General features: G+C 38.1%; 1 protein-coding gene across 1 annotated transcript; it reads right to left on the bottom strand.

Moving 5' to 3' along the window:
* Positions 1–252: 252 nt before the first annotated feature.
* On the bottom strand, positions 253–4,326 carry si:ch211-117l17.6 (regulator of G-protein signaling 21). Its single transcript, XM_031757768.2, has 5 exons — positions 4,028–4,326; positions 3,851–3,943; positions 3,718–3,767; positions 3,451–3,617; positions 253–1,754 (listed from the first exon to the last, which is right to left on the bottom strand). The coding sequence occupies exons 1-5, from the start codon at positions 4,102–4,104 to the stop codon at positions 1,569–1,571; spliced, it is 573 nt and encodes a 190-aa protein (XP_031613628.1). The 5' UTR covers positions 4,105–4,326; the 3' UTR covers positions 253–1,568.
* Between the last annotated feature and the right edge of the window lie 12,963 nt (positions 4,327–17,289).

Here is a 17,289-nt window from a genome sequence, read left to right as displayed (position 1 = left end):
TAATGACTAGTAACTATAAGAGGCAAACTCAAACTGAATATACACCTGAAGGCTCAATCTCTTGTCCCTATAGTGGCTAGGTCAGCTGACTAATAGACTGGGATGTGCTTAGACTCACCTGCCATTTACTCTATTTGTGTCATGTTGAAGTGGATGTTGATTGTAAACTAGCTAACACAGGGAAACAATATAGCAACATAGTTTCACAGCCTTCTTCACTCATGTTGGAACTACAAAAACTGAACTTCATAGTTTGTTTTCACACCTTTTATTGGTGTTCTCTTTTATACGGTAGTACATGAACTGTGGGCTTTCACCTGATGTTAAAAACAGAGCAAATACCTCAATATAGTATTTTAAAAATAGGATTTCCAGTCATAAAGCTATTAGTCTTTGACCAGATAGGGTTCAAGTAATTTTTGAGTAATGGTATGAGGCGCTTACTGTTGCAAAAAATATAAGCTACTGTCCGTTTATTATCAAATCTGATAAGTGATGAAGCAGATTCTCTATGACCACTTCATCTTTTTTTTTGCCCCACAGTTCTCATCATGGTTGGAAAAACTGCTTACATTTGTTAACAACATCAGGCCATGAGTACAAACCAATGTGTCATAAACTTTTATTAAAGTGGAACTGTTTGACATACACAGTCTCTCCATTATCATCTGAACAAACCTTTCCCAGACTACTCTTTCTGGCTTTTTTTTTTTTTTTTTTTTCATGTATTTTCCCCAGCCATTGTCTGTGGGTGATGAGATTATTCCCCTAACAAGGCAGCACATTGAGGGCTGATCTGTTACGCATCAGGTTGTCTGATGACTCCTGTGTTGTCATTTAAGCCCTTGAGTTATTATTAGCTGCCTCAGTACTCCTTTTTAAGGCACAATTTTTAGGAATAAGGCCGTTTACAGAACAGAGTGGGATCAGGGGTTAGTGTGGGGGGTTACTTTTTTCCAGTTTAGTAAACCCTGATGTTGGTGTACAGAGTCAGCCCCACACCTAATTAAAGGATATAGTAGACATGTGACTGAAAACAGAATCCCTTTGCTGGGTAAGCTGTGGAAACTGTTCTCCTTTATTTTGACTCATGCCCTTCCCCATGTCTCAGTTAGTCAGTCAGATAAATATAATTCTGACTATATTGGAATAAAAAGAATAGTTATAGATGATGAATGACTACAGTTACTGACGGAATTAGCCAAATTTGGGCAAGAAGTCCTAAAATCTCACATCAAAAACAAGCTTAACTAACCTAGACTTTCAGTTAACACATACAGCATTTCAAAGATCCTTGAACTCTGCAAAGTCATCTAAAGTACTAACACATACCAACGGCATTCTTTATACATACATATCTCCACACTCACATTACTTTTCTGTCATTGTGTTTGCCTTGCTGTATTATAGTCCACGGAATTTTATCAGTACAAAGAGAAAAAATGATATTGCACCCTGTTAAAAAAATATTGTCTTATGTTTAGGTTTAGAGTGAAACAGTAAATTAGTTGATCCAGTGTGAAATAACGTTTCGGAGCAGGTGAATAGAAAACAGGCATGGTAACTATTTAAAGGTACCACAGAGTCCTGGATTTGCGATTTAGACTCAGGTAGGCATTTGAGTGCAGGAATCTGGGGCAAGAGTCTCTTTCCATCAGCAGGTAAACATGTTTCTGGGCCTCGTCAAAGCAGGAAAGGCTCGGTTTCTCCAGTGCCTGCTTGATCTTCTCTCTAATATGCTGGTCTACATTGATCTGAGGAGGAAACAAAATGTGAGAAGTCAACATATCGTCATGTAATGTGTTCCCAAATTGGCTGGGTTTGTTTCCTATTTGTAAAAAGGTGCTTGAAAAAGGTTAAATCCAAAATAATTAAAATGTCATCCCCAAGATGTACAAAATACACCCCTGGAAAGAGGTAAGAAAATACCTCTGAATCCCAGGGTCACATTTTTAAGAAAAAAAAGTCAATTTTGTGGTCAATTTTATCACTGGTACAATAACAAAAACATTAAATCAAACATTAACTTGCTAGCTCTCTTATATGCTTTTCAACTCATCAGATGAAACTCCATGAAATTCAGAATTCCTGCTACTGAGACAGATCACACACAAACTACTTGTCCCTAAAGAGTTTCCTTTCCTGTTTTTTAGCTACGTCATTTCTTGCTCCCCTTATATTTGGATTCTGCTTTTTCTTTGTTATTGAAATAGTTCACTCTTTCAAAGAAACATTCAAGAAAATATAAAACATTTAGCTTGCCATTTAGCTGAATGATTACTATTGTATTGGTCTTGCTTCACTTCAAGTTGCAACTAGCTAAAAGGAAACCAATGTGGATGTTCCTTGAATGGCTACATAAGTCAGTCCCCCATAGACTTCTATATTTCCAAGAAATACAGCATTAAAAACATTTTAACAGCCTGCTCCAAAAAACCCCTAACTTTATTCTCTGTGGGTAGAATCCCCCTTCATAACACCGGTATGGTGGATGTGTTTTTTTTTAAATAGCTCATTCATTTGGATGTTGGAGGTAGGAGTGTGACTGCTTATCCTGTCACAGGCAGCTGGTGGCCTAACTTCTCTAACTGCAGTTATTGAACTGGACTTCTTCCTCTTCCCTTTGTCTATTGTGTTATTGCCTTTTAGAGGACTTTAATTAAATTACCTAACAAATAATATAGTATGCTGTGAGGTACAAACTGTATTAGAAGTTTGTGTTTCAATTTACGATTGCAGCTTGCTAACCTAGCACGCTAGCTATAGCTGATAACTTAAGACTCCAAACTCCAAATATGGCCACATCGGACTCCAAAAATATAACATAACTATCTAATCCTATAATAATGTGTAGTACAATTAGTATCCAAGTATACGTTTCTTGACAACCCCACATGATACATGTGCTGCCTACTTGCCACCACTAAGTGATTTCTTACTAGCAATGTATATATTTTGTGTGCAGTCTATGGTTCACAAATTCTGTGCCATATTTGAAATGAAAACGCTACATAATCTCACTCCATACTCTTCTACTTTGATACTTTAACTTGTTTGTTGGTATTTTTACATGTTCGGTATTGTTCTTACTGTCTTGGAGCAACTGTGACAACATAATTATCTCTGGGATTTCCTAAAGTATTCTGATTCTGATTCAGTGCATCTTCACTGAAAAACTCTACAGCAAACACTGTACTAAAGCACCAGAAGCACTGGAAGTTATGAAATTTGGTAGTCATCTGCATTGCTTCACTGAATTTGTAAAAGTTTTGTACAGTTTTTTCTCTGACGCAATCATACTTTCCTCTTTTCTGTAATGAAAGTTTGATAAAATGCAGTTTATATTTGGGATTACATTTAGTTTACAAAGTTACTCAGAAAGGCCAAGAAAACAATTTCTTCTTTTAAGCATGAAATATTGTTCAGCTCTGGTATAACGGACAAACTGACCTCTCTGCAGGCTGTAGGCTGGATGAACTCCCGGTAGATCTTCTCTGCTCTCCATTGAAGGTCTTCCGGTGAGGTAGTCAACCGGAACTCTTCACATGCCAGCCAGAACTCAATGTTTTCCTCACTGAACTCAGACTGCAGGAAAGAGCGGAATGCTGCTAAATACTCTGCAAAGAGGGAAAGGGTTAAACATACAGAATTATTCATTACGTGAAAGTCATTTGTAGAATCACATGGCTCAGTTTCGTGAAGATTAACACTTCTTACTTTTGTCCTTTAGCAGTTTTTCCAGGTGAAGTTTATGGTCAGTCTGACAACTATAAGGAAATGAGATATGGCTATTATTTTCTTTCTAATATACACCATGGAGATGAAGATAACTAACAGTTCCATATGATACCTTAGCTTTGAAGAGTACATCTCATCATTACATTTCTGTACACTGACGCACTGGATATCCTTCTTACGCCTGCAGTTCAGTACAATGTCAATCCTTAAAAATAAAATCAAGTTCAATATGTTTGGTAGTGTAAAGTTTATAAAGGTAAACTTAGTATCATTAGTGTGTTTGACTTACCTTCGTGGCCGCTTCATGTTGGGCATTAAATCCTTAAATTCGTATAGTCGAATCCTTGAAAATAAGAGTTTGGGCATTTTAACATCCCTGTAATTCCCTGTAGGGAGATACAATAGCCTGCTGTGATATGTGTAAAAGCACTGTTCCTCCCTGGGCTTGTCCTTAAACTGCCAGGAAAGGTATACCTATGACGCTGTGGGCCTGCTGGTACCTGTATCTAAACGCCAATTGGATACGAATACAAATGTCTGTTGTTAGACTCAGCTACCCTTGTCACTGACTCACAGCTGTAAAATTCCTATGGGAGAATTTTTTTTCCGTTACTCAGATTTCTGGAAAAAGGTATTTAGGTGACTGATTGACTACGTGATGTGCGCGAAGTCCATATAGGGCGATATGAGCGTTGGCCTTTTTGTCTTTTACTTGTCTGTATGGAGATTCTAGATGCACCACCTATGCCATATTTTAAATCAGTACTTCACAAATGGTGTGCCGAGACATGGGTGTGCCTTAAGGGAAGTCCAGGTGTGCTGTGGGATCTTGTGAGAATCATACTTCATTGTTACAATCAATGGCTGGACAAAAGTCACGAATTAGTAGTTAATTTACTGTTCAGTTGTTTGCATGCATTCATGTCCCTGAAAAAAAGGCATAACTTTTGTTAAAGGCAACCGACTGACCGTGATTGACAAGATTTTCTTGTGTTAACCACCAGCAGAGATGACCCACGATCTTAACCCCCCCCCCAAAAACAGCTGTATTGGGATGTAAACATGCAGTAAAACAGGGATTGGATATTGTATCTATGTCCATTTTTTGTTGCTATGTGATGACATGAAGAGAACAATTATGGGAATTCAACCAATTGGTGAAGATGCGATAACACATACAGTGAGCCCAGAGGTATTGGTACAACAGGTCAAATAATCTTGAAAAGGAAGGGCGCCAAGGAGATGATGCCATCAGATAAAAACATAACTGACAATGGCTGCAGTGAACAATGTTAATTGTTTTTAACACTGTTTCACTCAAACATTTTTGACACTGTTGTAGCAGTGATATGGTATAGAGCTGTTATATATCTACTAAGCATCTACAGATTACCAAGACAATCCCATGCATCCACATCTTTTTTTTTCCATCAAAAATACCTATGACCTCATCTTCTGATGCTTCTTGCACTCACTTGTTGTTGCCAGGTTACAAATACAATACAATACAATACAATTTTACTTATATCGCACATTTAAAAGCCCGAAGGCACACCAAAGTGCTTCACAGTAATATGGAGAGTCAACATAAGTCAATAACAGGGTACAAATCGGGCACTAGCACAGACAGGATAGAGGCACTAACAGACCAGGAGAGTTAGATAAATACAAAATCTGCTAAGACAAAAACATCAGTAAAATTAATAAAAAATAATAAATTTAATAAAAGATTTAAACGTTTAAAATTTAAAAGATTTAAAAGGGTATTAACTGGTCAGGAAAGCCAAGTCAAATAGATATGCTTTTAATCTTGATTTAAAGGATTGGATAGAGTCCAAGGCTCGAATAGCAGCGGGGAGGCTATTCCAAAGGTTGGGTGCAGCTGAAGCAAAGGCACGATGGCCTCTGGTCTTCAGTCTAAACTTAGGTTGGGCCAGGAGTAATTGACCTGATGATCTTAATGCACGACAAGGAGTGTACAAATTGAGGAGGTCAGTGAGGTAGCTGGGCGCAATGTTATTCAGGATTTTAAAAGTGAGTAGCAAGATTTTAAACTCAATACGATATTTGATTGGTAACCAGTGTAGATCAACAAGAGCCGGAGTAATAGGGTCAAATTTTCTAGTTCCAGTAAAAAGGCGAGCCGCAGCATTCTGAACGAGTTGCAGCCTTCGAAGAGAGAAGGCTTGGAGACCACAGTAGAGAGAATTACAATAATCTAACCCGGAGGTCACAAAAGCGTGGATAAGTTTTTCCAGGTCCCTGTGTGGTATATAATGCTTAGCTTTAGAAATCTGGCACAGTTGAAAAAAACCAGATTTAGCTACAGATGATACTTGCTTATCGAGCTTAAAGGAGCTATCCAAATAGACACCCAGGTTACGCATAGAATCAGAGAGAGAGTTAGCTAGGGGCCCCAGCAAGGCAACAAGCTGGTCTCGAGGAATATGGCTGTCGAACATCATAACTTCAGTTTTTTTCTCATTTAAAACGAGAGAATTTTCTGACAGCCAATCTTTAACCTCTCTCAGGCAATCGTACAGGGAGTTCAGTGATGCTGACAAATCATCAGTCAGTTGACAATAGATTTGAATGTCATCAGCGTAAAAGTGATAGGAAATATTGTATTTTTCAAATATGGAGCCCAAGGGTAGCATATACAAAGAGAATAATAGAGGGCCCAATACAGACCCCTGCGGCACACCACAGCAGAGAGGGGCAACAGAGGAAGAGTATCCTCCCATCACAACAGAGTAGGATCTATCTGTGAGGTAAGAATTAAACCAGTTTAGGGCAGAACCCTTGATGCCTACAACATGCTCTAGCCTCCTCAAGAGTATATTATGATCAACCATGTCAAAGGCTGAAGACAGATCCAATAAAACTAAAACGGCAGGGCGACCAGAGTCAGTAAATACAAGAAGATCATTATAGACTCTTAGCAGGGCCGTTTCAGTGCTATGGTGTGGCTTAAAGCCAGACTGGTATTTGTCAGTAATATTATTAGCAACTAGGTAGGCCTGTATTTGGAGAAAGACGGCTTTCTCTAAAATTTTTGATAAAAACGGAAGCTTTGAGATTGGCCTATAATTGGCGGGTCTTTCTGATCGAAATTACTTTTTTAAGAACTACCGCATGTTTAAAGGCAGTCGGGACACAGCCCACAAACAATGATAAATTCATTAAGAATAAGATGCAAGGCCCAATTTCCTCAAAACCTTCCTTGATAATTCAGGATGGAAGCAGGGCAGGACTGGGACAAAAAATCGGCCCGGGCATTTTGACTAGAGACCGGCCCACCAGGTATTATAGGAAAAGCCATAAAGCCTTTGAATGAAAACAAACGCTGTTGTGACAGTGATGTACCCTGTCTTTTGGTATATTTATGATTTCTATACATTTTACATCAGATGAAAACTTTGGTTTTAAGATTCAGATAATTGTTTATTAAAAGCTAGACATTTTAAATGAGAATAAGAAAGAAAAGTATTTCTTTGTGTCCCCCTTTCCCTGTTAATGCCCTACCTGGCCCCCTGGCAAAACTTTGCTAGACCCGCCCCTGCACAGTTACCAGCTGTCAGCTACATAGAAAAGGATCCTGGTGTTATTTGTCTCTCAGAAACAGTTCATAACTTCCCTTCAACTCATTCATGTCACCTAAAAGGTAAACCTGTTTCTCCATCACCTGTTCAGCTCTGATGATTCAGTAAGGACATCTCCTGGTTTCATCTGCATGTTTCCCTCTCACCACATATACAAAAAAATATCATGACCAGCAGCTTTTACAGCTGTGGCTCCAGCAAACATCAGCTGATACTAGAAATTAATATTAAATAAATTCTAACAACAGCTGATCAAGCTTAAAGGTGCTGCTGTTGTTTAGCGCGACATCCGCTGGTTTCCTCTTTCTGGCGCAAAGTGGGAGATAAACAAACAAGACAGAAAAGCCGATCAGCTGATCATTGATCAATTTCATGATTGAAGTAGCAACAGGAGAGGGAGGGGGGAGAATGAGAGAAGAAGAGGCAGCTGTGCAACGTAAAGACAGAATAACTCCAGCTTTGTGTCTTTTTCCATTCTAGCTGAAGTCCGGGACAAACTGTGTTCCTTTTCAGCTCAATACGAAACGCGTAATATTTTCTCTGAATACAGGACGATTCTGTTTTTTACTGGACGGTTGGCAACTTTACTAACTAACCTCATGAATAAAATGAAGTTCACTATCAGTAACATCATAGCACCCGCCCAGCTGTTTAGAAACTCCGTCATGCTAGCTAGTACGCAGTACAAGTTATTGTAACTGTCTGTAAAAAGTCAGCACAACGAAAATAAACTCCACCTAAACTTGGTTTATATCTGACCCGGATAGACTGCAGGTCATAACTTCTTACCTGAAGTTTAGTTCACCTGACACTCGGACCGGTGGCCGCCTCGGGTCTCTGCTCCTCCTGCCTCCCCTTTCCCTCATCCACCTGCTGGCCTTTATGGTAGCTCCGCCATAGCCACCACCAAACAACTCAGTTATTTTTACACCAGCATTTGGCCAATCGACCACCTTTCATTGTTTATACCGTTACAAAAACAAAACAAAACAAAACAAAAAACCCATCGGCCCATAAAAACGAAAAATCACTATTGGCCCACCGGGCAAATGCCCGGTATGCCCGATGGCCAGTCTAGCTATGGATGGAAGGATATCATGCACAGAATTTGAGTTTCTCAGTTGTTCAATTATTCCCTTAAGAGTGGGGAGTGATAACAGCTCAAAGTGAGAAAAGGTGGACATGCATCCTAAAACGGGAACAGGATTCAGCACAAGAGAGTGAGAGTGTGAAGCCTTCAGTAATAAAACTTTTCCACTAAAATGATTAAGAAATTGCTCACAGAGAGCCTGAGAGGCCGAGCTCGAAGAGTCCGGACAGGGATTTATCACTGAATTAAAAATTTTGAATAACATTCGGGGGTTGTGGCTATTAGTCTCAATAATGTCTCAATAATAAAATAAACATTTTCCTTCCTAGTTCAACCCCCACTTTATTTTAATTAGTTGGCGAGAGACATTAAACATGGACGAGCGCAGAGAAGAGTCAAAAGTTGAATGGTTTTGAGCTGAGTGCAGAAGAAAACAATGAACTTGGGGTTTTTCTTTTTGCCGAGGACTCTGTGAACACAGAATTTCACTTGTCTAGATTTGTCTAGAACATTAGGCACTACACGTCAGTTTGTATTTGTAGGCACAGGCCCTAAGCCACCCATTGGCAAACATTAGCTAATGCTATCATTGTGCACAGCAAATAAAGAGGAACCAAACATCCCTTCAGAGACAAACCTCACCTATTTCTGAATCAGAGCGCTGGATCTGAATCAGAGGGAGCAAAACTGTGAAACTGTCTACATGACAGTCTTGATTTTCAAAATATTAAAGGTATTTGATGAATTGGGCAAACAGACTTGTACATTTACTTGTGTAAAACAATAAAAGTAGAAACAAAGACAAGGCATAAAAATACTGGAATGTGCCTGAAAACTACTAAAATACCACACCCTTGAAACATTCTTTTTGCTAATTTGATTAAATGATAAGTTAAATATATTCTGCATACCAACAATAAATTGAACGTCATGGTAACAAGTGACTTTCAAGTGAGAGCGGCATAACTCTAACACCATAAACACTGGATTGCAAGGCAATACATTGTAGAGCTAATACCCTCTGATTTTAAGCAGGCTCCTGGACAATTTACCACCAAGTTGGGCCTTTGAAGGTACTGTTGAGGAATAGGGCCCAATAAGTCATTTGCAGGAAGCTCTTTAGATCAAAGACAGCATTATTTTTGTGCTGGCTATAAGAAGGACAACCAAAAAATGAAAAGGAATTACTCAAAAAAAGCTGTTTTGAAAGGTCCGAAAAACATGCACACAGAAACCGAAACATGCACTGAGTCATACAAGGACAGAGTAGCAGCATTTTAAGGCACAGGAAATTAGTAGGGAAGTTTCTATAAGTACTGAAACTCCTGAAGCGAGTGACCCAGACAGTTCTGAGAACAACTCCTAAAACGCAAATGTCCCCTCTTTACTGTCGTATCCCATCAGCCTTAACATGCAAGCCCAGTAAACCGGCATAACAAAGTTCCTCTTCTCTGATGACCCATATTGATATACTAATGGAAATTTTTACAACACACAAAGTCGGTGCTTGTGTGCATTTTTGGGTGGGTGTGTTAAATCAGGTGTGTCCATGTGGTGCTTTTCAAGACTCCCTCAGGGGTCTCGTTGTTGGGTATACTGCTGTGTTTGTGGTCAGGAGAATGTTGAAGTGGGTTTATTTCAAACTTTCCCCTCTAAGACTACAGGAGCTGCAGTAGATGCACGTGTGAAGCTGGAGATGTAAATTTTTAGTGGCCAACACCCTTAATATTGCATGCTTGATTGAACTGCACTTTCACACCAGGGCATGAGAAAATCCACAGAATACAGAACAGCTCTTTGTTAATCAATGTCTTCATCATGGGTCCATTGAGTTTGTGAAATGGCAACGTTGTGTCGCAAGTTCATAAAGTTGTAACAAATGAAAATGGCATTTTAATTGTCTATATAAAGTGTAAGCATTTTACAATACTGTACAATCTGGATTGTCATTGTTACATTTATTAGCTTTGATATATTGCCCATTTCCAGGTTAATGTCTCTTGTACACCCAAATAGGTTGTTAATCCACTACCTGTGCACAAGCTATAGATAATAGCATGGCTAGCTAACTAGATTCAACAATAATCTTGTATCATTCAAAAGAAATAAGAGCTTTTGATAATGTAGAGAAACATTCAGTGAGGCTACAAATTGCATTAAAAAAATCTATATAAAAATTGTAAGCCATAGATTATTAGATTTGTTTTCTTTTGCTGTCCTAACTACAGAAGCAGTGTATATTACCACGCCTAGCTACCTACTAGCTTCTGCAGTGACCTTGTAACCAGGTGTTTTTCAAAAGGACAAGATTTACATAGAGATATTTTACATATTGCTATTTTGTGAGTCTATAAATTGTATATGTATGTACAGTTAATAGTTAAATAAGAAACCAAGATAAAAATATACAGTTGTCTAGAAAGAAAATATTATTGGGTCATTTAGACTAAGACTACATTTACTGAACAATTGGTTACACAAAGTATTTTTTTCATCTGTGTTCTGTTGACAATAATGTAAATCAAACTTCATATTTTGAACAATTTCTTTCTATGTTAAAGTGTAGCTTTTGCCAGAAACAGAATGCGTTTCAGGTGTGATACACGTAAAAATTCTGTATTTGCAACTGTTCAACGTAAGTAGCAAACATGACTTTTAAAGTTCCTTTTAAGTTTAAAGTTACTTTTAAAGTAAGTTTAAAGTGGAAGCATTATGTAGGCCTGTACATTTATATATGATAGAGGATACTACAGCAGCTGCTGTGTTACAGGAGAATCATAGACTAAATGAAATACACTAAACAAGGGAATGCCTCATGTTTTAAAATATGCTGAAATGATTTCTTTAGTCAAATGAATAATATGAATAAAGGCTAAAATAAATTATAAGTCCATACAGTTCATTGAGTCCTTTCTAAACTGGAACTCTTTGGACTGTGGATAGAATTAGAAAGGTAAGGGTTGTATGACTATCCCAAGGATCAAACATGCAGAAAGGACCATCACATTGTAGAAATGCTTCATTTGACTACAGGACTTGTATTCAGTATTCTTTTAAATAATAGGAGCTATTTTTAGACTACTAATATCTCTGTAGATCTTGTTGAACCTGACACATACTTTCCATCAAATCAAGTTCATTCCCACCTGCGTGCAAAAGTTCATACAAAAAAAGATTCACTTTATCCATCAGTCCTGTTTACCTCATTTTTAGGGTTTCTCAGTTTAAATTTGTATTCTCCCATGAAATATCTAATGGTCTCACGGTTATAACTTATTAAACTACATAATGGCTACTGTTAATGCAGTAGCAGTGGTTCTGCAGCTTTGGTATTGGAAGTTAAGGAGAAACAAAAGTTTTTAACAAGGTTTTAAATACCAAATGTAGATAGAGACAGTGCTAGCTAGTTGCTGTTTACCAGGAACTCTTTGGACTGTGGATAGAATTAGAAAGGTAAGGGTTGTATGACTATCCCAAGGATCAAACATGCAGAAAGGACCATCACATTGTAGAAATGCTTCATTTGACTACAGGACTTGTATTCAGTATTCTTTTAAATAATAGACATTGAAACAAGATTTAAAAGCAGCATTTAAGCTTCCAAGTGCATGAATTGAGTTCAGCAATTCCAGTCATTTCTAATAAATGGTAATCCCAAGCATGCCATTATCAATTATGTGAAATATCTGAATTTGAATCCCACTGAAAGTCTCTGTGGGATCTACAGAAAAAAGCAGTTTAGGCACAGAAGAAAATTAGTACGCTGAAAGTTTAACCTTAAGGAATGAGCTAAAACTGGAAGTTTAAATGTGTTTGAGGATTGAATCATTTTCCATTTTTTAACATCATGTCTCAAAATATATCTTAAAAATGCTTTATTTAGTTATCTTTTTGAAATAGTTTAGCATGACTGGCTGATATGTTTTCATTGAATTAAATTTGCATTAATATCTTGGTTAATTTATTTATCTCACCCTGCTTTTTTATTGTAGCCTTTAAAGTAAATGTTCATGTGTGACTGGGCCGGCTTGAGATTTTGCAAGTGGGCAACCACCTGCTACATTAATTATTTCCTGTTAGTGCTTTTATACTTGATGCTGTTTCTAAATGAAAATGAAAGGCAAATGATAAGAGACCAGAAAGAAGAGCAACAGCTAGCCAGCTTATCTCAGTGATCCTGACACAGATTGTGTTCCTTATAAGGTAGACTACACAGGATCCATTCAGTGGCCCAGGTGTCATTTAGGAGCCATTATAACAAAACCACTCCGCAACTTCATAAAAGTATGATTGCAGTCATAAAATATTCCAGAGATTAAATTTCTTTCATGCAATTTACAAAAAAGACGAAAAAACTACTCAGTGCTAATTAGCTTGGGATGAGTGACGCTAATAATGAGACGTCTTCAAGTTAAGAAAACAGGCTTCAGTTGTGTCCTTTTTGCTCTCAAATTGTTTTTTAATTTAAATATTTAAAGTAATACGATTTTAATAGACTAAAATCTTGGTTGTTTGTATATAGATGGCACAAAATTTGAACGTCCACAGTGAAACACTGTGAGCTTACTCAGTCAAGAGGTGGGTTATCAATGAGACTCAACCATTTGATTACAACACATTAAAAAATGCAGGGCAGGGCACTTCCACTTCTGTGGCTGCCTGTGACACTTGCAAAACATTGTGGCTCTACAGCCTTGTCTTCTTCAGTCTAAAACATCAGCTAGACTGATTGACAGTTTAATTAAAAACAAATGAAAACACACAGTGAGTTGATTTCCTCTTCTGTGGCGCTTGGCACGGTCGTAGAACAGAGCAACAGAACAATGTGTCTTTTTGCAGCAGTAACTTTATTGTAGTTTTGTATCACAGGGCACTCGGGTGATTTTGCCTACACTGTACATGAGTTTCATTCAGATTTTGTGGTAGTTAAAATTATTCCACATGCGTTTAAACTTAATTTACAAATGATCTAGAAATATGTGAAAATGCTTATTTTACTCAATTAATTATACCATCTTTAGTGACTCCTTTCAGTTTTCTACTTTACTTACTGTGCCTGTTAACGTCATTCTAACATTATATCTTTGCTATTTTCCTGGTCAAGTGCAGTCCTTAGAAAATCAAGTAATGTTATCTGTAACAGGCTGTTCTGAGGTAACAGCACGGAAGCACAAAACTACGTGTCATCTTAACGCTAACGAATTGAATCAAGTATTCCGCTGACACATAGCAGTATAAAAACAAAGACAGGCATCTGACTGAACAGATAGCATCTTTGTGAACATTCTTTTCATATTTAGCCATTTAGAGGAGCTATTTTTAGACTACTAATATCTCTGTAGATCTTGTTGAACCTGACACATACTTTCCATCAAATCAAGTTCATTCCCACCTGCGTGCAAAAGTTCATACAAAAAAAGATTCACTTTATCCATCAGTCCTGTTTACCTCATTTTTAGGGTTTCTCAGTTTAAATTTGTATTCTCCCATGAAATATCTAATGGTCTCACGGTTATAACTTATTAAACTACATAATGGCTACTGTTAATGCAGTAGCAGTGGTTCTGCAGCTTTGGTATTGGAAGTTAAGGAGAAACAAAAGTTTTTAACAAGGTTTTAAATACCAAATGTAGATAGAGACAGTGCTAGCTAGTTGCTGTTTACCAGGAGCAGTGTTTTTACTGTTGTTCTGATCTAACCACTTATTTGCATTTTAAACACCGTGGTTCTTCTTTTCTTTGTGTCGTATATTTTTTCCAAGTATGTTTATTGCATTAGAATTTCCCCAGATTTTCAACAATGTCCATCTTTCATTAGTCTGCTGTATAAAACTACTTTTCTGATGCTTTCAGAAGTGCGGTTGTGACATTAGCATTACATAATAATGGAAAATCATGAAACATTTCAACATATCAGGCCTGACTGACTGACAGGAAGTGGACTTGGTGAGACAATAACTCTAGCAGCTGTAATAATGTGGTGAAAAAAATAAAACAAAAAAACACTACGGACCATAAAAGGTTCTGTCACTTTCGCTTAACTTTGTAGGAACAGCTTACAATAATTATGCTTTATTAATTTATTACTCAGTAAAAAAAAAAAAAAAAAAAACGCCAGCATGTTTTTGTTCTACGCAGATGACAGAGAGGTATTTAAGATTTTCCTGTGAGTACTGGGAACACTGTTGTTACTCTTACACAGAATTCAAACAAAACTCTTTGTTCTTCTTCTGTGAAAGTGTAGAAATCAAACTATTTTGTCATAGATGCTTTCAGGTCATTATAGCTACCAGCGCTAACCCTACTCTGACCCTACCCCATGTTTTGGAAAAACAGATGAAAGTCAGATTGATTATTTTTCTTTGTGTTTTCTTGTTACAAAAACATATGAAAAAGATGTCATAAAACAAAAATTACATCTTTTGATTGCCTACGATGATGGTGTTAGGGTTGGGGACTTCACCACAGGTGATCTCAGAGGGTTTAGTGATACCCCTCACCACTGGACGTGATCAGTAACCTCTACCTCTAACCTCTAACCGAGCCTATGCAATCAGAAATTGTAATTTGGATATTGAATCAGGGATGGGGTTAATTATCATCATCATCCAGTCACTTAAACCCTTCTCTGACCCCGAGCTTATGCTATCAATTTATGTATTTTTTTTCATTAAATTATCTCAGCCATCTGGGAACAAAGAAAAATTAATCAGTATTAAAAGTACATTTCTGTAAATATACAGAAAGGTATTTTTGCTTGCTTCCAGACCACAGAGCTAATTTTCAGGGCTAGATTTGGGGCTGACGTAAGCCTCACAGTGATAAGAAGAAGAATAGCATTGATGTTGCCCACAGATCTGAACATATCCTCTTCTGTGCTTGCTTGCCCTGTGGGGAATAACAGCTTTTAACTCGATTTTATCTCATCAATCACAGGCAAGTTAAAATTGGCACCAAGCTTTGTTTGCATGCATGACTCAGGCGGCTCAAGAAAAGACCCTTTACCATTTGAGTCATCATACGACACGATCGTATCAACCTGAGGAACTAGAAGAGAGAAAAAAAAGCCCTATCTTTGTTTTTGGAAATGATTTCTGCCAACCACATGAATGATGGCAACCAAAAACAATTGTGGTCACTGTGACATGCCATCCCGCTGAGCCTCAGGGTCGCTCGTGAAAGTGCCGTGAAAGAGACACACAGAGCTGTTCCTCTGTGCTGTCTGGAATGAGCTTTTCCATCATGTTGGACATGGTCGTGTCTATATGAGGTACGAGTGTGAATGAATAACCAGCTCGCGAGAGGAAGTGAGGAATTCTAGTACTCTTTTCTACAACAAGGCTCTGTGTTTCAAATAAAAAAGCCCAGAAAGGGATTTTTTGGGAGTCTCTTTTAGTTTTTTTCACCGAGTTAACAACAAATGTCTTCACACACAGACATGACTCACAGTGCGCTTATGTAGTTTTTGTTTCTTGTGAAGCAGAGGTGTGATGAGCGGCCGGTCGCTTTCATTTTCAACATCGTTACAGTTCGAGAAAGCTGTATGCAGCGTGATGTTAGCAGCACGATCATATTCCACCCATGATTAAAGATCAGCCACAGAGCTCTAAAGCTTTGCTTTTAACCCAAGTCTAAATATGTAAACAACTGACGCTATTAAATAAAATAGACAATATCACAAGTTGCATGATGAGTCTGCAAAGATCTTCACTCATAGTCCTGCTACACTTAAGAGCATAAAATCATGTCTCTTGGTGTGCTGACCTTGAACTTGGTCACATTTTGCAGAAAACCACCTCTGTCTCAGCAGCCTGACACTGTGAGGAATCGGTGTCGCAAGTGTTTCACCAGAACACTGTGTGGAAGTGAAACGGCTTTCTATAGCTGATGGACACGAGGCCGTTTTGGAGGGAAGTCAGACTGTCGTTTTCCTATCATGTCATCTACATTCCCCAGACTTGAGCCTGTGCTGCAAGCGTCACTCTTTGTGTCAGCATGAATTTTTACCACATGACACTTTCCTGTTTTTAGAGCATAGCTAATGATGAAATCTCTCAGAAATCTTGTGAACGTTCACGACCTGGTGCTCATTCGAGTCCTGCAGTGTTTTTGCTTTCATATGTTTATCTATAGATCACCTTTTTTTAACTGGCTGATGTTAATTCAATTCAACTCAATTTTATTTATATAGCGCCAAATCAAAACAACAGTAGCCTCAAGGCGCTTTATATTGTAAGGTAGACCCTACGTTGTAACATGCAAGTCCCTGTAGAGGCAGGTCTCGACACCTCAAGCACATCTGAACACTTGCTTTAGCAGAGAATAAATTAAAAACCTCAGTTTCATTAACTCTCTGAGGTCCAAGTCATGAAAGGTGGTAACACCTTTGAAAATCTTTTGTGGATGTTTCAGTTAAGATGATTATTTTCAATAGTGCCTGATTCCTGAAGCTTGGGAGAACAATTGAATTAACACAAATGTTGCTCATTCTTTGCCTGTAAAGTTTGACCTAAGGTTAGAGTTAGGGTTGATGGCAGCTTATTCTCGGTTTATGGTACAGTGGTTGTGTTCCTATAGGTAACCAGGAGTCACCAGGAGTGGAAGGAGTGCAAAAAAAAGTTATCAAAGATCAAAAAAGAGCGCAGGAAAAGCGCAGAGATTGGCTGCAGTGGACACTTTTCATTGTTTTTAACACTCGGCCTCAGTTTGGCCCTGTGGCTGGACCAACAACAGCACAAACAAGAGTGGCCCACACACTGGCTGTGCATACTTTAGACTCTTTGGAGCACCCAGCAACCAAACCTCCACAGCCAACAGAACCATGTTCCAGGATAGTAGAACCTCAGAGGGTTAAAAAGCT

This window comes from Oreochromis aureus, linkage group 17, assembly GCF_013358895.1.
Source record: "Oreochromis aureus strain Israel breed Guangdong linkage group 17, ZZ_aureus, whole genome shotgun sequence".
NCBI classification, from domain to species: domain Eukaryota; kingdom Metazoa; phylum Chordata; class Actinopteri; order Cichliformes; family Cichlidae; genus Oreochromis; species Oreochromis aureus.
This window is presented reverse-complemented; position numbering and strand designations above follow the sequence as displayed.

Coding starts and splice junctions, on each gene's coding strand:
- si:ch211-117l17.6 (XM_031757768.2), bottom strand. CDS start 4,104: ATGCCCAAACTCTTATTTTCAAGGATTCGACTATACGAATTTAAGGAT. Junction 3,944..4,027: donor AACATGAAGCGGCCACGAAG/GTAAGTCAAACA, acceptor TTTATTTTTAAG/GATTGACATTGTACTGAACT. Junction 1,755..3,450: donor AGCCTACAGCCTGCAGAGAG/GTCAGTTTGTCC, acceptor TTTCCTCCTCAG/ATCAATGTAGACCAGCATAT.